Here is a 22174-nt window from a genome sequence, read left to right as displayed (position 1 = left end):
TCTCCAGGGGATCTTCCCAACCCAGTGATCGAACCTGCGGCTCCTGTGTCTCCTGCATTGGCAGATGGGGGTTTTTTTTTGGTCTGTTTTTTTTTTTACCAGCTGAGCCACTGGGGAAGCCCAACTTGTATAAGTCTCTCTATTTGGATGTGATGTGTGTTCGGTGTGCCTTCTGTATCTGTGTATGTTCTGGTGAGCCTCTGAGGATGTGATGTGCATTGTGAGTATGGATGTGTATTTTTGGATAGACTGTGTGTGTGGATATGAGCAGTTCCCTTCCTCCCAAGGCTCCCTCAGCTCTCAGGCAGTTTAACCTCATTCTTCCTGCTGTGGCTCTTTCCGATGCTTCGGTCCCCTTCTCCAGATGTTGCAATTAAGTAAATGCAGCAATTAAGTGGAGTCCCCTAAACAACCATCCCACCAGGATCTCCTTCCAGGAGCTAATGAGGGATTACAGCACATGCAGACACACGCACGGAACTATTCAGAAACTAACTCCCCTCAGCCTGCACACGCTATGGCATAAAGGCATACAAACAGCATAGGGGTCCCTTTGCCCACTTGCTTCATTTGTTACTTATCCTTCAATCACAGTATAAAGGTCTCCTCCTCCAGGAAGTCTTCCTGACTCCTGGAGGGTGGGAAGGTGGAGGGAAAGGCTGGACTCTGCCTCTGAGATGCACACCCTCTGTTTCCTCCATCAGAACCCTCCATCAGAATACCCTCCAGTTCCTCCATCCAGCCCTGTACTTTGTCATCAAAGCCCTTATTATTTTGCCCTGTGCTTCTGTCGTACTCTGACCACTCTGTCATGCCAGTCCCAATCTTTCTAGCCCAAGCTTCTCCCATCCCAGCCCCGAACACCCCGGGCTGTCCTTCTCCCTTTTAGAATGTGAGCTCAGTGAAGCAGGACCTGACACTGTCTTGGTAGCACTTTTACTGCAGTGTCATCTAGTGCACAACCATGTCCAGAAATCCAAAGTAAATGTTGAACCAGCATCTTTGCCTCTGCCTTTCTCTGTTGCCAAGTCTCTCTTTATGTCTCTAAACATGTTAGCTTCTTTGGCAGGCACTTGGGGTGCTATGTCCCCTCAATCCACCAGGTTTTGGCACAGTATGGTGGCCAGGACCACACACATTGCAGATGTTCCTGGCTTAGCCCAGTGGTTCTCGGAGTATGGTACCTGGGCCAGCAGCGTTACCATCAGCCTGGAAGGTAGAAATGCAAATCAGAAACTCTAGAACTGGGGCCTGAATATCTCTGGTTAACACATCCTCTGGGTGATTCTGATAAGGCTGAAGTGTGAGGACCTCGGATCTAGATCATGCAAGCCTCTGATCTCAGATGGCTCTCAATACCACCCCCTCTCACCAAGGAACAGTCATCAACAAAGAAGGCAAGACTGTGGATAAATGCCCCAGGCCCTCTGAACTCTGCATCAGGGAAGGAAGGGAAGGAACAACACTTCTGATGTGTTCCATAAGGTTTCTTAATGTTCCCCAGCAGAATCAGTTGCCCCAGTTGCCCAAAAGGGTAACCTACTCCTCGTGAGCACCTTCTATTAACTTTGTCCCTCCTCTGTCTCACTCTTTGCCTCCCCACTTGCGCATTTCCCGGGGCCACATCCCAAATCAGCCAGTTCCACTGAATTCTAATCCCAGTCTGTTTCGGATTGTCTCCAGGTATTTTCAGGCTTCCCTGGTGGCTCAGTTGGTAAAGAATCCGCCTGCAATGCAAGGGACCTTGGTTTGATCCCTAGGTCGGGAAGATCACTTTCACGTTCCAGGTATTTTCCTCTACCTCCACCACTGCTGTAGCATCTCTGAAACTTCTCATCCCTTTCCTGAGTGTCTGAGAAACCAGCATCTGTTGTACTGGGCCAGGAGCACTGATGAACTTTGCTAATGATCAGGAAAGGCGGGCCCTAGAGTTGAGTTAATTTTAGCTGCAGTTTTTCAATACACACAAGTGAAAGGAGCCAAACGTCTGTTCTGAAACCTTCAGCAGAGCTAGTGATGCCAGGGTGGATGTGCATTCATGCCCCCGCCCCCAACAGGGTTACTTTACTCCTCTACTCAGATGGGGGATCCTGGGGTGGGGGGGAGGGTTTGTGATCAGGTTCCCCCAGGGTAGAGCAATGACCATGAGCCAAGGGTGTGTCCTCTTTGGACCAGGGCTCCCAAAAGATTAGGTCCCCCAGGTTGCTATAACCAAGTCCCGAGGCCAGGCTTGTAGACCACGGCCCACATCCCTCTTCCCGCAACACCATCTGCCAGGAAACACGTGGGATCCCCCTCCCATCCTCTCCTCCACTATCCTCCGCGAGCATCAGAACAGGCAGACACCACTCCTGGTGAGTCATGTGTTAGTACGATTCTAGTAGGATATTCTGCGGGGCAGTGGACCTGAGTTGAGGAGAGGGGGAGGCAGTGGATATACTTTTCTGGGTCAACCTTGCCAGCCCCCTGCCTCTGTTCCAATTCCTATCTTCTCCTTCCTCCATGTATCTGGCCAGTGTGACTTGACATCTAGCTCTATTTCCAGAGGGCACAGGGCCTTGGAGCCAAGTTTTCCCCTTGCAGCCAGTGCAAAGAGCCTTGGGACAGAGCCGAGTCTCCACGCTGGCCTGAAAGATCAGGCTTGATACAGACAGGGCCCAAGCAAGGAAATTCCACCTAAAGGACATCCCAGAGAGGTGATGCTGAGACAGGAAGGCAGAAGGGAACAGGCTTGGGGGGCAGAGGGCTCTGGGATGGAGAATCACATTCAAGGCTGCGAATGAGAGCTGGACACACACAGATGTGCACACACACACACACACACACACACATACCCATCTTCACAGCTGAGTTGCCCAGCTCAGTCTGTCGCTGTCTTTCTCCCTCAGTCTCTGTCTCTTTGACTATCTCTGTGTCTCTTTGTCTATCTCTAACTTGTACTGTCTCTCGTCTTTTTCTTTCTGGGTCTCTCACTGTCTCTGTATCTCCATCTCTCCTTGAATATGTATGTCTTTTCCTATCTCTCTGTCTCTGCCTCTCTGATTCTGCTTCTCTCTGTCCCTCAATCTAAGCCTGCCTGTCTTTCTGTCTCTGTCTATCTCTGTGCGTCTCTTGGTTTCAGTCTCTGTGTCCCTCTCTGTCTTCCTGACTCTTTATCCAAGGATTCTCTCTCCCAAGGAAAGCCAGGACGACTCCATGAAAGGTGGGGCTAGGGGCGCGCCTTTGAGAGAGGGGACCTGCCTACACCTTTAAGCGCGGGCGCGCGCGGGGCCTGCGCCTTTAAGCGCGGGCGCGCGCACGGCCCTGGGTTCCCGGCGAGGAGGCCGCGGGAGCGCCCGGACCCGGCCCGCCTGCCCGGCCCCCGCCCGGCCCCCGCCCCGGCCCCGGCGGGGGAGGGGTCTCTGAGCGCGGCCCCTCCCCCTGCGTCCCGGCCGTGCTGCGGTGCCCCCACCCCGCGTGTCCCTGTCTGTCCGTCTGTCCGCGCCCAGGCCTCGCCCCACCCCGGCCCCTGGGGCTGCCTGTCCGCCCCCCTCCCCTACCGCAGCCGCCCCGCTCCCTCTAGACCGGCCCCCGCTGCATCCCGCGAAGCGAGTGGAGACGTCGCCGCCCCACAACCAGGACCTGCACCCCGAAATCGGGGAGCCTGCACCCCGAGATTGGATCCAGAGATCTGGAAACCTGAGCCTTGGAGCCTGATTTGGGGCTGGGACCCCAAGACCTGGAGCCTGAATAGCAGTATTTGGGGCTGAAATAGCAACATCAGTCCCTGGAACCCCAAGATTTGGAGCTGGAACCCCAATAATTGGAATATGCACCCCAAGATTTAGAGCCTGAGCCTCGAGATTTGGCATCTGAATCCCCATATTTGGAGTTGAGCTCTGAGTTCTATGCCTGGGACCTTCAAATCTGGGACTGGATTCTCATTTCTACACCCTGGAGCCCACTATGTGAGACTCGAACTCTGAAATTTAGGCCTCAGAGTCCAAGATCTGAACCCTGGCGTTGCAAAGGGCCTAAACCTGAGTTTGGGCCTGAAATCCTTGCTGCTAAGCCGAGTGCTGAAATTTGGGGCGAATCTTGACTCAGTGCCCCAGTATCTAAACCCAGAACCCTAGCATCAAATCCCAAGATTGGGCTTGGGACTCAGATCTTAAACTCTCCATTTGTCTGTTTGGCATCCCAAGACTGGAGCTGGGAGACGGTGACTCTGGGCAACCCAAATTGGGGCCTGGGTCTCTAAAACTGGGCCCTTAAGAGGCCCAATATTTGGAGATCTAAGACCCTATGTATCAAGGTCTAGAGACTCTTTGGCCACAAATCTGAGCGGAGACACAACAGACAGTTCCTCGACAGAGGCTTTGGGAGCAGAGAAGGCATGACCAGGCACCCCCTCCAGAGCCCTGACCCCTGACCCCTCGGAGCTTGAGGATTCTTGCTCCCTGGGGCGGCTTCCAGCTCAGGTAAGGCTACTGGGAGATCCTGTGGTGGGGAGGGACTGGGAGGAACTTCCTCACTGGGGATGGAGGTAAGGAGGACCATGTCCCCCTGGGCATCCTTGGAATTTCCCCAGGGAACAGATGTCCCTTCACAAGAGTCTGCCTCGAACACTGTGGACATTTGGCCAGCCCTGCCCCTCTCTGACCTCCTCATCCCCAGCTGATGGCATCTCCAGGTCTGTGACTGCCCCCCTCCCCCCGCCCCACCCGGGCTCTCCAGCTTCTTTCTACCCTCTGTCTTATTTGATCATCTCCAGCTGCCTCTCGGGTCCACTCTCCAGTCTCCTTTCTCCATCTCTTCCTCTTACTGACCATCTCAATTCACCTCTTCTCTCTCTGATCATCTTTGACACTTATGTCCACTGGCTCTTCTCCCTGGCTACCTCTGGCCCCCACTCCTCTCAGTGACCATTTCTGTCTGCCACTGCTGTCTTTGATCATTGTCTTTAACACCCCTGTCCACAGCATCTCTCTCCGGCCCCCTCTGTCTACTGTTTCACTCAATGACCACCCTTGACATCTCTGTCTGTAGTACCTCTCTCTAACCATCTTTCAGCCACTCTCTTACCCGTGTCTACCCCTGACTCTAAGCCTTGACCCGTGACTGTCTCTGACCATCTTTCACCATCTCTCTCTACCGTTCTTCTGTCTCTCCTCTCTGACTTCCTCTATCCACCTCTTCCTCTGTCTAACCATCTTTCACTGTCTCTCTTGCCCTCTACCCACTCCTGACTCCAACTGCCAGTCTCCGACCATCCTGGCCCTTACTGCCACCTCTCTTCTCTCAGTCTCTCTTGCTCATTGATGCTCTCTGATCATTTCTAACATCTCTGACTGCCTTTCCTCTCTCTGGTGCCCTCTCTCCACACCCATCAATCTCACCAGCTGTCCCATCTCCAGCTGTCTCTGATAAGTCTGTCCCCTCCTCCCCTCTCTGACCACCTCTCTGCCTTTTGACCATTTCAGACCATCTTTGACCATCTCTCCTGGATCTGGCCACCCCTGCCATTTCCCCTCTCTTTGGCCACTCCTCATCTTCGTGACCATCTCTAACCACCTCTCTTGTCTGGTCCTGTCTGGCTACTTCTAATCATTCCCACCGCCCTGACCACCTCTTCTCTCTTTGGCCATCTCTGGGTATGTCTCTTTGACCACATCTAAAGCTCTCTGGCTTACCTTCTCCCCACCCTGATCACTGCTCCTGTACTCTGCCTGTCTCATTTCTAATCACCTCCCTTCCCTCTGACTTTCTTTGTTCATTTCTTTTCCCTCTCTTTCCTCCTGACACATCTCTCTGAGTCTTTAACCATCTTCTCTGGCTTCTGGTCTGTCTGACCACTCACCTCTGACCATCATTGACCAAGTTCTCTGCTCTCAGCCCACTGTGACCCTCTCTTCCGGTCTCAGACCACCCCGACCCCCTCCAGCACCCCTCTTCTGGCCTCAGCCTGCCCTAACGCCCCCTCCTCTTCCCAGCAGGCCGCCCCTGCCCGCAATGGCCATCCTCCCGCTGCTCCTCTGCCTGCTGCCGCTGGCCCCCGCCTCATCTCCACCCCAGCCAGCCTCACCCAGCCCGTGTCCCCGGCGCTGCCGCTGCCAGACACAATCCCTGCCCCTAAGCGTGCTGTGCCCGGGGGCAGGCCTCCTGTTCGTGCCACCCTCACTGGACCGTCGGGCGGCCGAGCTGCGCCTGGCAGACAACTTCATCGCGACCGTGCGGCGCCGGGACCTGGCCAACATGACGGGCCTGCTGCACCTGAGCTTGTCCCGCAACACTATCCGCCACGTGGCTGCCGGCGCCTTTGCAGACCTGCGCGCCCTGCGCGCGCTGCACCTGGATGGCAACCGGCTGACCTCGCTGGGCGAGGGGCAGCTTCGCGGCCTGGTCAACCTGCGCCACCTCATCCTGAGCAACAACCAGCTGGCTGCCCTGGCGGCCGGGGCCCTGGACGACTGCGCCGAGACGCTGGAGGACCTCGACCTCTCCTACAACAACCTGGAGCAGCTGCCCTGGGAGGCGCTGGGCCGCCTGGGCAATGTTAACACGCTGGGCCTCGACCACAACCTGCTGGCTTCCGTGCCCGCCGGCGCCTTTTCCCGCTTGCACAAGCTGGCGCGGCTGGACATGACCTCCAACCGCCTGACCACCATCCCGCCGGACCCACTCTTCTCCCGCCTGCCGCTGCTGGCCCGGCCCCGCGGCTCACCCGCATCCGCCCTGGTGCTGGCCTTCGGCGGCAACCCCCTGCACTGCAACTGCGAGCTGGTGTGGCTGCGGCGGCTGGCGCGGGAGGACGACCTGGAGGCCTGCGCCTCCCCGCCGGCCCTGGGCGGCCGCTACTTCTGGGCAGTGGGCGAGGAGGAGTTTGTGTGTGAGCCCCCCGTGGTGACCCACCGCTCACCACCCCTGGCTGTGCCTGCCGGTCAGCCGGCAGCCCTGCGCTGCCGGGCGGTGGGGGACCCCGAGCCCCGCGTGCGGTGGGTGTCACCCCAGGGCCGGCTGCTAGGCAACTCCAGCCGCGCACGCGCCTTCCCCAATGGGACGCTGGAGCTGCTGGTCACCGAGCCGGGAGATGGCGGCATCTTCACGTGCATCGCGGCCAACGCAGCTGGGGAGGCCACGGCCGCTGTTGAGCTGACCGTGGGTCCCCCGCCGCCCCCTCAGCTAGCCAACAGCACCAGCTGTGACCCCCCGCGGGACGGGGAGCCTGATGCCCTCACCCCGCCCTCTGCTGCTTCTGCCTCCGCCTCTGCCAAGGCCGCTGAGGCCGGGCCCCCTACTGACCGTGGTGTCCAGGTGACGGAGCATGGCGCCACAGCGGCTCTCGTCCAGTGGCCAGATCAGCGGCCTATCCCGGGCATCCGCATGTACCAGATCCAGTACAACAGCTCAGCCGACGACATCCTCGTGTACAGGTGCAGGGTCCAGGCAGCGGGCAGCTCGGGTCGGGGAGCAAGGTGGAGGGAGGGCTGGAGGAACACCTACTGATATCCCAGGCTGCAGCACCGGAAGTGAAGCTGCAGGGTTACAAAGGAGATCAGGCAGAGAAGGCAAAAGGAATGTGGCAGCAGTGGTAAAAAGAAAGCAGCAAAAGTAAACACTAACAGACAGAAAAAGGAAATCTGGCACCAAGAATAAAACATAATCAGGACTTCCCTGGTGGCCCAGTGGTTAGGATGCTGTGCTTCCACTGCATGGAGCATGGGTTCCATCCCTGGTTGGGGAACTAAAATAGATCCTGCCTGCTGCAGGGTGTGTCCAGAAAAAAAAAAAAAAAATAGAAGGTTAACTGGGCAGCCGGGGAGGCAAGGTTGAAGGGAGAGGAGCAGATTTAAGTAGTAAAGAGAACTAAGTATTTCCAGATGACAGCTAGATTCAAGTCAGGCTGCAGGAAGAAAAAGAGATCAAGCAGGAGGGTCCAGGGATCATGGGGAAAATGGAGTGAGGCAGCTCAGCTGCAAAGGAGCTCAGTGCATGCTTAATCACTTCAGTCATATCTGACTCTTTGCAGCCCTATGGACTGTAGCCCGCCAGGCTCCTCTGTCCACGGGATTTTCCAGGAAAGAATACTGGAATAGATTTCCATGCCCTCCTCCAAGGGATCTTCTCGATGCAGGGCTCGAACCCACATCTCCTGCATTGCAGGTGGATTCTTTACCCACTGAGCCACCTGGAAAGCCTGCAAAGGAACTCAGACCAGAAGTTAAAAAGAAAATGGGGGAGGAAGTTATATAGAGATTAAGCTTTGGGTTTGTACAATGTGACCTGCTCCATAGGTTTGGAGTTCTAACATGGTGACATCTCAGCTTTTGGGGTTTTTTTTCCGAATCAAATTCAAGCTAGTTCAAGCTCCACCACTGCTAGGTGAACAGGACTGTTCAGTCTGCCATTGCTGGGGACTCCCTACTCCCTTCTCCCTTCTCTTGCTGCAAACAAAACCTGGGGCTTACACACTCCAAGAGTGGGTTACCATGACAGTCATCCAGGCAAGGCTGGAACATCTGCTGTGGCCACATGTGGTCACTGATGGTGGCTGTAACCCAGGTGCTGCTGACACGTCTCACCCAAGTCCAGCCTTGCATGGATGGCTGGGGACGGTTCCCTGTCCTCACTGTCAGGCTGGCCCAGGGGTACCGCCCCTGACACCCGGCTGCGGAGGAGTGGGCCTCCCAAGGTCTGGGGTCCATGCCTTGTAAACCCAATATCTGGGTTCCCTTTGCCTCCCCACAAGCCAAAACCTCCAAAGGTAATCACTTGATTTCTTTCTCAGTCCTGGAAATCCAACAAGCTTTTTTCCATTCCATTTCGAAGACAGCCATCCTCAGTCGATTCCACAGAGGCCCCACACCTGAAAAGCACACAGGTCCCATCCACCTTGCTGGGCAGGGCAGGGAGGATGAGACAAATGCCCTCCTAGGTCGTCACCCTCCTAGAGACAATCACGGAGTTCCCTCATTAAAGCCGCTGAAGAATAAAACAGGGATTATAAAACAAGTTAAATCTCCAACAGTGCGCCCTGCTACAAAAGGAAATATAGTGAAATTGAGTACTAAAGATAAAAGGAAATGGGAAAGATAAGGATAAATTGAAACCAGGCCAGAGAGATAAAAGAGAATCAGGAGACAGAACTGGAACGAAATAAGGCAACAGGGAGGAAAAGAACTCAGCAGCGATGACTGAGGCACATCAGTTTAATGAAACCGGAGTCAGATGACAGAGCTCTCTGGCAAGCAGGCTACGGCTACAGCCGTAATAATACGGCAGCGGGGCTCGGGGGACCTTCATTGGCAGGTTAGAAGGAAATCGGGCATCAGCACAATGGGGGATTCAGGCGGTTAGATTAGAGAGAATTCTAGCTTTCCACTAGAGGAAAGTCAAGCAGCTGGGAAAGTACAACCAAGCCCCGGATGGAGGAAAGTCAGGGGGACACAGGGAAATTAGGTGAAGGCCTAGAGGGAGATGCGGAGGTGGGATTAGAGGGAAATTGGATGGGGTGGGGGGATGGTAGAAAGAAATGGGCATCAGGTTAGAGGAGTACCAGGCAGCCTCTTCCCTGGCGGTCCAGTGGTTAAGACTTCACCTTCCCAAGCAAGGGATGCAAGTTAGATTCCTGGTCTGCCAGCTGAGATCCCACATGCCTCTGGGCCAAAAAAACAAAACAAAGAAACAGTATTGTAACGAATTCAGTAAAGACTTTTAAAATGGTCCACATCAAAAAAAAAAAAAAAAAAGAACAAAACTGGGCACTGAGTTGGAGAGATGTCCGGCTGGAGGGAACTCAGTGGTGGGCTGGCAGGAGATGGGGTGATAGACTTGGGGGACTCAGGCAGTGAGCTAGGGGAGAGGAGGGTGGGGGGACCAGAGGGAAGTCAGGCAGGGGAGTGGAACAAAATTGGGCAGTAACGCTAGAGGCAACTTGGGCTGCAGGCTCGGGGAAAATGCTGGAAGGGTGGCAGTGCAGGAGGGGAACCAGGCAACGGGATATAAAATGAAACCACACTTGGGAGGCAGTGGGGCTCACGGCAAACTGGGCAGCAGAGTGGATGGGAAGCGGGCACTGGTGAGAATTTAGGCACTGAGGCCAGAGGGAGATCAAAGGGACATCTGAGCAGCAGGAAAATGAGAAGGTGGACTGGGGTAAAACTGACTAACAGAATGGAGGGATGTCAGGTGACTAAAGGGTATCAAACCAAAGGGAATTCAGGCAGTGGTTACAGGGACCTCAGGGCCTAGGGTGAAATGAGGCAGTGGCCTCGGGTAGGGGGTGGGGGGGGATCTTCCAGACTGGAAGGTTAGGGCAGGGTGCAGGGTGGGTGCCGGGCAGCCAGCGACCTGACCCCCCACCTGCCTGTCCCTCCAGAATGATCCCGGCCGAGAGCAGCTCCTTCCTGTTGACGGACCTGGCGTCAGGCCGCACCTACGATCTGTGCGTGCTCGCCGTGTACGAGGACGGCGCCACGGGGCTGACCGCCACACGGCCGGTGGGCTGCAACCGCTTCTCCACTGAGCCGGCGCTGCGGCCCTGCGGGGCCCCGCACGCACCCTTCCTGGGCGGCACCATGATCATCGCGCTGGGTGGGGTCATTGTGGCCTCCGTCCTGGTCTTCATCTTCGTGTTGCTCATGCGCTACAAGGTGCACGGCGGCCAACCCCCCGGCAAGACCAAGGCTTCCGCGCCTGTCAGCAGCGTGTGCTCCCAGACCAACGGCGCCCTGGGCCCCACGCCGGCCCCGCCGGCCCCTGAGCCCACCGCACCCAGGGCCCACACCGTGGTCCAGCTGGACTGTGAGCCCTGGGGGCCCAGTCACGAACCCACGGGACCCTAGCTTCGCGCCCACCTCTACGGCCCAGAAGGGCCCCCCCACCTCCGCGGGGTGGCAGGACCCAGACACCCCGTGGGACCTGGCCTCGGACTCACCAAATTGCTCACGGTTTTTAAAACTCTGACGGGGAGGGTGTCGGGGGCACCAGGGCACAACAAGAAAGTCCTATTTTTGTAAGCTTGGGCCTGGGCCCTTGCCCTTGTCTCTGTCTGTTGGGGGTGGGGGTTCTTCAGGGGTCCGGAGTCGGATGCCTCCACTGGGGAGAGAACCCCGCTCCCCGCCCCTTTCTGTCTGAGGTCCCCGGATGAGCCTGAGGACAGTCATCTCTTCACCCTGCAGACTTCCCCTGAGTGTCCTCTCTGGGCCTGCCCTGTGCTGGGTGACGCTGTGGTGATCCAGGCAGCCCCCAGCCCTGCCCCTCAGACAGTGATATCTCAGAGCGATGAGAGACCTGGTGAGGAGAGAAGCCTCGGAGACGGCAGGAGCCCAAAAAACGGTGTCAGACTCAGCCTAGGGTGGGGTCAGGGAGCGGGGCTTCGTGAAGGAGACGTGAGCTGAGAATGACATCTGAAGGAGACAATCGGGAAAAGAGCAGAAGGAAAGGTGTTCCGGGCAGAGGGCCAACACAAGCAAGGGCTTAGGACGTTCTGGGCACTGGCAGCGCTGCGGTAGAAGTGAGGCAGGAGGCATGCGCAGGGTTCAGGACCCTCAGGCTGAGGAACTCAGACTCTGGCCCGATAGTACTGGGAGTCACGGAGGAGTCTATGCAAGGGAGGGAGAGGGTCAGGTTTGGGTTTTAGGAAGATCCTTCTAGCTGTCAGGACGGTGGATCAGAGACAAAGACTGAGGCTGGGAGCCTGGGGGAAACCAGGGCAGGAACCTGGGTGGGTGAGGACAAGGCTGGACCAGGGCCAGCCTGGGGGAAAGCAGCAGAGAGTGGGTGAGAACAAGAGGAAGCTGAGTGGATTGGTTTTGGAGCTGAAGGGCTGTGGGGGAGGGAAGTGTCCAGGGGAAGGCCCAGGGCTCTGACCAGGGGAGGGACAGTGGATCTGCCCTGATACAGGACCAGGGAGAAGGGGCAGGTTTGAGGAAGATACTGAGGCCAGTGTGGGACTTGGTGGACATGGAAGGCAGCCATGCTCACCGCTGTCCCACCGATGCCACTGGGACTTGTTGAATATGGGAGTGGGGGCCCCAGAGGGTGGGCATGCCATCAAGGGGTAGCAGCCAGGAGGCTGCTAGACCCCTACTGTAAGATCAGAGCTAGGGAAAGAAATGGGGGCTCTGTCAGCGAGAATGGGTCATCAGACTCAAGAGGTCATCAGACTCTCCATATTTAAGGGACGGGAAAATAAATACCTGGACTGAAAAACAAAGACTGAACAGCAGCAGGTGGAGGGATGGAGTGAAGCAAACCAGGCAAATCAGAGCCAAGGACTCTTGTGTTTAATGATCTCAAGGCTGCAGTGACCTCAGCGAGAGTCGTGTTAGGGGATTGGCCGGGCAGCTGCCAAAGCCAGCTGATTTGACAGTAGGAGGTAAGAAACTATAGACAGGGAGTGTAGACCCTGTGATCCTGTGGGCCCTGAGCCTGGTTCAGGTTGATCGGGGCCTTTCTGCCCCTACGTCTCTCCAGGGTTTATCCTCATTCAGTCTAGATCTGCCCTAGGCCTCCCCTTGGATACCAGGCCTGGAGGTTTGCAGGACCAAACCCAGGATCTTGGAAGTGTCACTGGAGGCCCAGGAATGGATCAGCAGTAGGAGGACCAGTGCTCCCTGACCTCAGACCACCACTGGTATCACCTCCAGAGGCAAGATATGGAGGGAACTCGGGTCCTGTCTCTTTTCCCGGCTGTGTGAGGGGTTTGATGAAGAGAACCCAAGACTGGAGTGGCCATGCTCATGATCTGGTGCACATGACTTGTCCTCGTGGAATAACATCCTAGATCCTGGCACACCTTCCTTGGTTCGGTGTAGGCCTTGGAAATGATCCTCCATTGACCAAGGGAACAGCCTGAGTCCCAAGAACCTGACCTGATCCCCCAAGTCCTCAAGCAGCATCACGAGGTCCTTCTTCTTGTTGTTACCCTCAGTGGCTGAGGTCAGGTGACGCCTTCAGGGAGAGTGAGGTGTTGTGGGGAAAGGGACCTAGGGAGTGGGAGGATGGGGTGGATACCTAGTGCCTGCTACAAAATACCACTTGCTGCCATAAGGGGGAGCCAGAGCTTACCATCCTGCAACCTTCCTTTTAAAATTTGAACAATTAATGTGTGCCCCCTGAATGCAACGTACTAGGGTTTCCCTGGTGGCTCAGCGGTAGAGAATCCCTCTGCCAATGCAGGAGACACAGGTTCGATACTTAGGTCCAGAAGATTCCCCTAGAGGAGGAAATGGCAACCCACTCCAATAGTCTTGCCTGGAGAACCCCATGGACAGAGGAGCACTGTGGGGCTACAGTTCATGGGGTCACAAAGAGTCTGGCATGACTTAGCAACTAAACAACAGCAACAAAAAGGGATTCGATACTGAACAAATATAGGCCCATCCTGCCCTCCCATATCTCACCATTTGGTGAGGGAAACAAGCGTCAAATAAGCAAGCAGAGAGCATGTATGGTGACAAGGTGGGTCACGCAGGAGAGACCCTTGGAACATGAGATCCTATAACCAGGGGACTTGACCCAGGAAGAGAGTTTGAGGAGGCTTCCTGGAGGAAGTAACACCTGCTGAGATGCTCAAGCTAACTACTCAGTGGGTGGAAAGGATATTCCATACAGATGAAACAGAACTGCAGGAGGCTGCAGGGCTGGCGTGGGTTGGAGGGGAGGAAAAAAAGAGTGATCTTGTGTTTAGGCTGGAGAGCCGAAAGGGGGCAGATGATGAAGGACCCTGTGGGCAACTGGGAGAATCCTGGATTTTATTCTCAGTGGCATGAGAAGTCATTGGAGGATTTTGAGCCGTAAGGAGAAGAGTCCTCCCTGATGTCTAGGAAGATCCAGGGGGGTTTCTGTTTGCATGTTCATGACAAAGGTGACTCAGGGAGACCAAGGAGGAGGCTACCACGATGGTGCAGGCAGAAAAACTGGCCAGATGAGGTTGGGAGCTGAAGTGAGTGGATTGAGAGATCGGAAATACCTCACCCAAGGCCTCCATCCCCTACACAGAAGGGGACAGTGGGGACCACTGTCCAGCTGTACCATTCTCAGGCAAGACTGCAGAGACTAGGGAAGAAGAGTTGTGGGGCCTCGGTCTCTGATACCTGGGATCCATCCTTTAGATGAAGAAGGTGACTTCTCTATAGTACAGGAATTAAGGACCTCTTCCAGGTTCAAGTGCTAAGACAGGCTGTGGCTTGTGGGGCAGGGGAGAGGGGGATGTGGAAATTCAGTCCCAGAGACAGACGCACACCCACACATGCAGAAGTAGAGAGGTGGGAGGAGGCACGCGGGGGCAGGCTGGCTCCTCTAGCGTGGTCCCCTTCTGCCTCCCCAACAAGATATGTGGACCATCCCCCAACCCCATGCAGAAACAATCCAACTCTGGACAAATGATCACGTGTGTCTGTAGCTGAAAGTTAAAATGCAGCTTGTCCAACATTGCCTAGCTGAGTCCACCAGTTTTCTGAGCTCAGGGAGTGTTACTCTTTCCACTATCCGTCCCCCATCTGGCTTGGAGGATCCCCTGCACGTTTTTGAGACCGGCTTTCTTGGCACCAAAGCTCCAGGCTTCTGGAGGATTTTCTTGAAGACACTGTAGTTCTGATACCAGGACTCTGTCCCCTGTCTGCCTCCTGCCAGATCCTGGGTGTGGCTAACCCACAGTTCCTGAGTGTCTGGACATAACTGTGATCCCATGAGAGTCTTCAGCTAATGCCAAGACTTCACAACGCTACCTGGACACATATGTGGGAGAATTAGATGAAGGGTCCTCTGAAAGGGGGTGTTTCTTTCCTAGACTAAACTTGGGCATGGTTCCTCCCTGATCACACCTCACAAAAGCAAGGATAGGTATCAATGCTCGGTGTTGCTCTGACCTGTGCAGAATGATAGGGGCCTCCCTGGTGGCTCAGATGGTAAAGAATCTGCCTGCAGTGCAGGAGACCCGGGTTCAATCCCTGGGTCAGGAAAATTTCCCCTGGAGAAGGGAATGGCTACCCACTCCAGTATTCTTGCCTGGAAAATTCTGTGGACAGAGGAGCCTGGCAGGCTACGGTCCATGGGGTGGCAAAGAGTCAGACATGACTGGGCAACTAACACTTTCACTTTTTCATGCACAGCAATACTGGAAACAGAGTGGTAACCAACAGCCCCAGACCCTTCCCTCATAGAGTTAAAGTCCAGTGGAGCAAATAAACACTCACCAAACAATGGCAGCCCAGAATGGTCAAGGCTGGGATGAGAGAAGCACAGGTAAGAATGATTAGGGCCTGTTTAAGCCCAGGAGACTCTGGGAGCCCAGAACTGAGCCTAAGATGGGAGGTGGGGAGAGGCCAAGATTCCCTGAAGGCAGGGCCAGCTTCATGGCAGTGTGATCTGCATGGATGCCCAGTGCCCCTTGTTTAAAAGGACCCCGTGCTGGCTGATGCCCCTCTGTCACCATCGTGAAATTCTTAATGATTTTTGAACAAAGGACTCCACATTTTCATTTTGCACTGGGACCCCCACCCCCACCCCCACACACTTGAAGGATATACAGAGAAAGCTGAGAGAAGAGAGTTCTCCCAAAAACGAAGAACACTGTATGCAAGAGAGAAGCAGCAAAGAGAGAGGATGGGCACTTGGAGAGCTGGCCAAAGTTTCCTGTAGCTGGAGCACAGAATGGGAGAAGGGGGAGGGTGATAGGGAAACTTAAGAAGTGGGTGGATGCCTGCTGCCAGGCTGAGGAAGTCTGACTGCACGCCAGGGGCACCGGAGCCATGGGAGGGGCAGGGTCTGGCATGGACTTTAGAAAGATCCAAGGTGAGGAGGGTGACTAGGGGCACAGAGCAAAGAACAAGGTCAGGGGCGGGGGCTCATTTGCCTTAGGAGGGCTTGAGACTGACAGCTGTGGGCAGGCTTAGGAAGAGCCTTGAATGCATGGGTGACTGACACTCCGGTGTACCGGAAAACTGATCAGGGAGATTCCACAGCTGAATCCAGAGAAGCTGAACCCATTTTCACTGTTGAAGGTGGAAGGGGAGTACACAAGGGTAGGTTCAAGGGTGTTCCTGGTAAGTATTTGAAAATCATTTTATATGAGAACTCACACGGGTAAACTGATGGAGGTGAATGCAAAATTGACGAGACTTAAAGAGTATAAAATGTGACATCACAGGACTTTATTCTGGGTATATTCTGGCTTCAACTCGGTATAGAATCCCTGGGGTACACTTGACTCTGGATGAAACATCAGTCCTTTAGGAACTTGCTCTTCATCCACAGCCCTGAATGCTGTGTCCTCACCGCCCTCCTGCTTCTCCACTCACCTCTTTCTGGCGCATCATCCCCAGCACCCCCCAAAGCTTCTGTTTTCCCTCTCTGCTGAGGGCCTCCACACCTCTGTCCCGGCCCTGGCCCCTCCCCTGAACCCTGGGCCTGGCTTTCCTTGGCTTCCCGAACATCCCCCCGGGGCCCTTCACACCCACTGGGTCCCACCCTGGCCTCAGCTTCTTCCTCAAACTGCCCCTGTTCCTGAGTCCTGTCTCAGGGCAACCCCCACTCAGCCTCCTGAGCAGCGCCCCCCCTCCACCTTCCTCTGTTCTCTGGCCCCCCCTGTTCTAACTCTGGCCTCACTCACGTGGGTCCCTGTACATCCTCCCCCTGGGCTTCTGGCCTCAGGTTCACCCTCTGGTCCAGGAAATCTTCCTAAAGCCAAACCCGACCCTCCTCTGAGTTTCCCAAGTGGCTCAGTGGTAAAGAATCCACCTGCCAATGTAGGAGACACTGGTTCGATCCCTGGGTCAGGAAGATTCTCCTGGAGGAGGAAATGGCAACCCACTCCAGTCCCATTCCAATATTCTTGCCTGGAGAATCCACACTGACAGAGGAGCCTGGAGGGCTATAGTCCATGGAGTCACAAAGAGTTGGACGTGACTGAGTGACCCATGCACCCTCCTCTGCATAGAACCTTCCATGGCTCTCCAGGGACCAGGGGACAGAGTCCCAGTTCCTCAGCCTGGCAGCAGAGGCCTTGCTCCCTCCCTTGTTCCCAGGCCCAGCTCCATCTCTAGCATGTATGTTCCCCACCTCAGTCTGGAGGGAAGTCACTGCTCCCTGAAAGATCCTCACCTTTACACTCCCACACCTCTCCTCACTTTGTTCCCTGTGCCCTCGGTGGAGCCTCCCTCACCTCCTCAGCTTGTGATGAAGAGCCCGGGAGGGATCTTAAGCAGGTGAGAAATGAAGCTACTGAAAGTCGGTTCCTTCTTGAATTCTCGCCCTCCTCCTCCCACCCAAAGCAAGGGTTCTGGGAGGAAAGAGGCTAGGGGTGCACGCTCCTTGGACCTGGGAGAACGGAGGGGCTGGAGACTATATCCAAGGTCCCTTGCTTCTCTCTGTCTAGAGCCCCAGCCTTGTCCTTCCTCCGAGATCCTCCATGGACAGTGAGGCTCCACTGTTCTCTGGCTCAGGACATTCTAGGAGGATGGGAGTGACTGGAAGCCATTGTCTTCCCTTGGGAGCTCCACCATCAGCTCCTCCAGACCTCCACATGGGGCGTGTGTTGCCCTCTCCCACCTGCTCCAGTCACTTCCACGACCTGGAGTCCCGCCTCCACCTTCCCCAGGAGTTCAGGTCCCCGGTCCTCCTCCCACAGACTCAGGAAATCCAGTCTCCATGCCCCTTATTCTGCAGAATCCAGGTGTCCAGGCACCCAGTGCCCTCCTTTCCAAGATCCCAAAAGTTCAAGCCTGAAGCCGCTCCTTCCTCACTCCTCAGCAGGCTCAGGAACCCTGACCCTGTTTTCTTAGGAACCATGATATTCTCTCTCTCTCTCTCTTTTTTTTTTTTTTTGGCTGTACTGCATGCTAGTTCCATGACCAGGGGTTGAACCCATGCCCCCTGCAGTGTAATTGCAGAGTCTTAACCACTGCACCACCAGGGAAGTCCCAACCATGGTATTCTAGTTTTGCCCACTTCTATCCCCTGATTTGTAATTTTCTGTCTTAAACTTGGACACTTCATCTTTCCAAACACAACCACTCCTTCCACACTTGAGGACCCTCTGAAAGAATATCTTTCTTGTCTCTCTTTGGGTCTTCATATCTCTCCACCACTCAGCTCTCTCTACCTCTCTGATTCTGCCTGTCTCTCTCCCCACACCCATCTCTCCATCTCACTGCAATTGTCCTGTATGTTTTCCTCTCCCTCTTTCAGTGTCTCTGCTCAGCTCAGTCTCCCCCCTCTCCCCTCCCTGTCCTTTCCCCTCCCTTCTCTGTCCATCTGCCCCTTTTCCTTGACTCTGCCCACATAATGAGGCCTCATTACTATCAACAGCAACAGGTCAGGCTGGAGCCAGTGCTAATGGGGACCTCAGTGTGCTGACCCAGGGAGACTGCTGAGGGCCAGGCCCAAGCACATGTGTGTTAGTTGCTCAGTCGTGTCTGACTCTTTGAGACCCCATGGACCATAACCCACAAGCTCCTCTGTCCATGGAATTCTCCAGGCAAGAATACTGGAGCAGGTTGCCATTTCCTTCTCCAGGGGATCTTCCCAACCCAGGGACTGAACCTGAGTCTCCTGCATTGCAGGCAGATTCTTTACTATCTGAGTCACCAGGGAAGCCCAGGCATTTGGGACCATAAATGCCCCCACAATGTGCCTGGCCTCATTCCAGCTCCTTGCAGGTAAGCCCCCATCTTACATTATTCCCTGGGCTCCAAGGCCTGCGTTCTTCTCTGGGATTCCTCTTACATCCCCTCTGTGTCTGCGGTAGGAGGCCTGGAGGGCAGAGACTGGCAAGAGAGACTGCACTGACTAACCAGGATCCACCCAGTCCCTCTCCAGCCACGGGCGCCCTCTCACCTGCCCCACTATACCGCGGCACCCTGAGCTTCCTGTGGGGTGAGTGACCCATGGGAGACACAGAAGGTGGGTCTGGATCAGCAGCAGGGGACTGGCAGTGCCAGTTGGGGCTCCTGGGCTGCCTGGCAAGTTCTGTGACAGGGGATTGACCACAGTGGAGCTTTTTAGGGGCAGGGCCCTGGCCAAATGGGGCAAAGGACTATTTGGGCAGAGTTTGTAGTAAGGGATTTGGCCAAACTGCTTGTGAGAAGGGGACCAGTCAGGCCTTTCTGGGATGACCGCCCAGTGGAAGCAACTTTATTCTAAGTTAATGTTTATGTACCAGACATTGTTTTGCGACCTTTACATACATTATCTCATGTAATCTTCCCATATCCCTGGGCTAACACCCTCTCTTACATATGAGGCAACTGAGGGCCAAAGAAGTGAAATACCTTGCCCATGCTCACATGGACAGGGATTAGATGGTGACAGGATTAGAACATTATGTGTTTGGCCTGGAAATCCACCAGATTATACTGACTCCTTCCTGTCCCCTCCCAGTTCCCTCCGGCCTGTGACTGCATGTGTGGGTTTCCAGGGATGTTACTACATCAGGATTTCTTGGAGGACTGATGCTGAGAAGCCCAGTTTCCAGCTGTACCTGTCGCCACCGTCCAAGGGGCCTCTGACCACAGTGCTGGTGAGGGCGCAGCCGGTGGACACTGTGGGCGCGCCTGTGTTTCACTGTGTAGCTGCGGGGCCCTCGAAGGGCGGTGGGTGGCGAGGTGAACCTAGAGGCGTCCAGGCCGGTGGGAGTGACAGTAGTGACCCCAGGTGGGCACGCCTCCCTGGAGCCGGCGCTGGCTCTGTTGCGCCACCTGCTGGGTACTCGCTCCTCGGTGGTCTCGCCGTCGCCGCAGCCCCACGACCCGCACGAGGAGTTTGCCGCGGTGGCCCGAGCCTCACGCCTCCGGGGCCAGTCCTGCTGGACTGCGTCGAGCACGCGCCGGCCCCTCCTCGCACACCTTGAGCCTTTCCAGGTATTGCATGTGCAGAGCTCAGGAGACCTGTCGGTCACCGGCGTGGTGGCCACTCATCCCGTCCTGCATGCGGGAGATAAGGCCTGCAACCACGTGTCCAAAATGCTGTCCCAGGGTCTCTGAGGTCCTGTCTACGCCGTGCCTCCGTTCGTGCTGGCGGAACCCTGGCACCGAGACCTCGTGTACTTAGCGGCAGGCAGCACCAGCGGCCGACGCTTGTAGGAGAGGCGGCGCCAAAAGGGTGAGGCAGGCTGTGCGCCCCGGGGTCTGGCTGCGCTTTGACGCGAACCTGGGGGGCCCGCTTGTGCTGCGCTCTGCCCGCCTGCAGGTGCTTTTTCTGGTCAGGGCCGCGGCCCGGGGGGGACGGAGGCGGGGGCGTCTTCTATGATCCTTTCTTTTCTCTTGTGCTGCCAGTGGGCGCGTTCAGCCTAGCTTAGCGCCCGTGGAGCTGCCAGGCCTTTCCAACCCGCGGCCACTGCTCAACTTGCGCTGGAGCCTCAGCCCCTCCGGTCCTGGGCCGCATCGCTAGCAGCATTCTGACCAAAGCCAAGCCCCTGCCCAGGGCTTCACCTGGACGGAGCTGGCCTGTGGACCCCGGCGCTGTGCAGGCCACAGTCTGGAGATGCTCCACGCCTCCTGGACCTGAGCACAATCCCTGGGTTGGGAGGACCCTCTGAAGAAGGGAATGGCAACCCACTCCAGTATTCTTGCCTGGAGAATTCCATGAACAGAGGAGCCTGGCGGGCTACATACACTCCATAGGGTCACAAAGAGTCACACACAACTGAGTGACTAACATTTGTTTTAAAAATGTAATCCTCATAGCTACCGTGGAGGCAGATCTTTTTATTATCCTTATTTTATAGAGGAAGCAGTTGAAGGTTGAAGTCAAGAAATCACCACCCAAATCTGCACATGGAACAGGTGGCAGCTGTGACCCTACTATCTGCTCAGACCACTAGGGAAGAGGCCTGTTGCCACCAACTGTGAGTCCTCCGCGCAGACTCAGTGTAAACTGGACGCTGACTATAGTCCTAAATTATGTTATGGGACTGATTTCCCAAAACCCTGGAATAAGGGGCTCCCATTCAGTCTCTGTGCTTCCCTGGTGGCTCAGTGGTAAAGAATCTGCCAGCCAAGCAGGATACCCAGGTTTGATCCCTGAGTTGGGAAGATCCCCAGGAGAAGGAAATGACAACCCACGCCAGTATTCTTGCCTGGAAAATCCCATGGACAGAGGACCCTGGAGGTCTACAGTCCACGGGGTTGCAAAGAGTCGGACGCAACTGACTGTATGTGCTGTATGTGCACAGCATGCACATACGCACTGCTGTTTTTAGATGAAGTTTGTGTTCACCAGCTCATCAAAGTCCTATTCTATACCCAGGCTTTGCTGATCGTTTCTGTATTGTCCCTCAGCCCCACCATTCTCTTTCGGCTGATATGGGCCCCAATTCATTTTATTTTTTCCTGGATTTTTTTTTTTTTTTGGCTGCACTGGGTCTTTGTTGCTGCAAGAGGGCTTTCTCTAGTTGCAGCAATCAGGGGCTACTCTAGTTACAGTGCGTGGGCTTCTCACTGTGGCACTCAAACTCTAGGCATACAGGCTTCAGTAGTTGTGGCACACAGGCTTAGTTGCTCTGTGGCATGTGGAATCTTCCCGGACCAAGGACCGAACCCATGTCCTCTGCATTGGCAGGTGAATTCCCTAGTGCACCACTAGGGAAGTCCTTCAATTCATTTTATACTGGGAACCCTGTTAGCTTCTGAATGCTGACTCTTCAATACCAGAGACCCTGGGTGCCTAGGATGTGGAGGGATGAGATTAATGTCAGGATTCAGTTCTGTTGCATCCTCTCCTCATCTCATCTCCAGATGTTCTGACTGAGGAAGCTGTGGGCCCTCCCATGGAATCTCATTCCCTCCTAGCATCTTCCTTGATGATGCCGCTCCAGTTCCCAGTCTCCTGTAATGACTTCGCTTCCTTTAACAGGACCACATGTCACCTTTGCAAAGCACAAGACTGTGTATGCCCAGCACACAAGCCACGTTTGAGTCCAAGACCATGTCCAGTTCCAAAATGGTACCTCTGAGGGACTCCAAAGCAGTGTCCAGCTCTCAAACTATGGTATCGGCCAATCCAGGATCAGAAAGCACACCTGAAACTGAACCAAGGCTTTTACCTGTGGCCGCAGCTGGGGTTTGCCAAGGGGCTGTGAAAAGACCCTGGCCTGAATCTGTACCTGTGGTTGAATCGACACCTGCACCAGTGTCCCTGCTGATGCTCGTAGCTGACCCGGAGTCCAGATCCAATGACAGTGTCATGGTCTGGG

The 22174-nt window shown here is 55.3% G+C and overlaps 1 protein-coding gene and 1 long non-coding RNA gene across 5 annotated transcripts; one reads left to right on the top strand and one right to left on the bottom strand.

Annotated features, from left to right (window-relative positions):
- Positions 1–922: 922 nt before the first annotated feature.
- LOC145512261 (uncharacterized) lies at positions 923–11091 on the bottom strand. Its single transcript, XR_014058436.1, has 3 exons — positions 10342–11091; positions 6704–9637; positions 923–1209 (listed from the first exon to the last, which is right to left on the bottom strand). It is a non-coding gene; the product is annotated as an uncharacterized LOC145512261 (long non-coding RNA).
- Positions 3306–10994, top strand: LRFN3 (leucine rich repeat and fibronectin type III domain containing 3). Of its 4 annotated transcripts, none has more exons than XM_081505872.1 (4): positions 3306–4460; positions 4571–4672; positions 5976–7412; positions 10358–10994. In XM_081505872.1, exons 2-4 carry the CDS (start codon positions 4578–4580, stop codon positions 10821–10823), a joined length of 1998 nt encoding a protein of 665 aa, XP_081361998.1. In that variant the 5' UTR covers positions 3306–4460; positions 4571–4577; the 3' UTR covers positions 10824–10994. The 4 variants fall into 4 exon arrangements, with proteins under 4 accessions (XP_081361998.1, XP_081361997.1, XP_081362000.1 ...); XM_081505871.1 differs by having other exon boundaries at positions 5973–7412; XM_081505874.1 differs by lacking the exon at positions 4571–4672.
- Positions 11092–22174: the final 11083 nt, after the last annotated feature.

This window comes from Giraffa tippelskirchi, chromosome 7 (genome assembly GCF_054371585.1).
Source record: "Giraffa tippelskirchi isolate mGirTip1 chromosome 7, T2T-mGirTip1v1.2.pri, whole genome shotgun sequence".
Lineage (NCBI taxonomy): Eukaryota > Metazoa > Chordata > Mammalia > Artiodactyla > Giraffidae > Giraffa > Giraffa tippelskirchi.
This window is presented reverse-complemented; position numbering and strand designations above follow the sequence as displayed.

Bases quoted from the DNA above. Each gene is read 5' to 3' on its own strand.
- LRFN3 (XM_081505871.1), top strand. From the start codon at position 4,578: ATGTCCCTTCACAAGAGTCTGCCTCGAACACTGTGGACATTTGGCCAG. The intron at 4,673-5,972 runs GTCTGTGACTGC...TCCTCTTCCCAG, and splicing joins CCAGCTGATGGCATCTCCAG to CAGGCCGCCCCTGCCCGCAA. The intron at 7,413-10,357 runs GTGCAGGGTCCA...CTGTCCCTCCAG, and splicing joins GACGACATCCTCGTGTACAG to AATGATCCCGGCCGAGAGCA.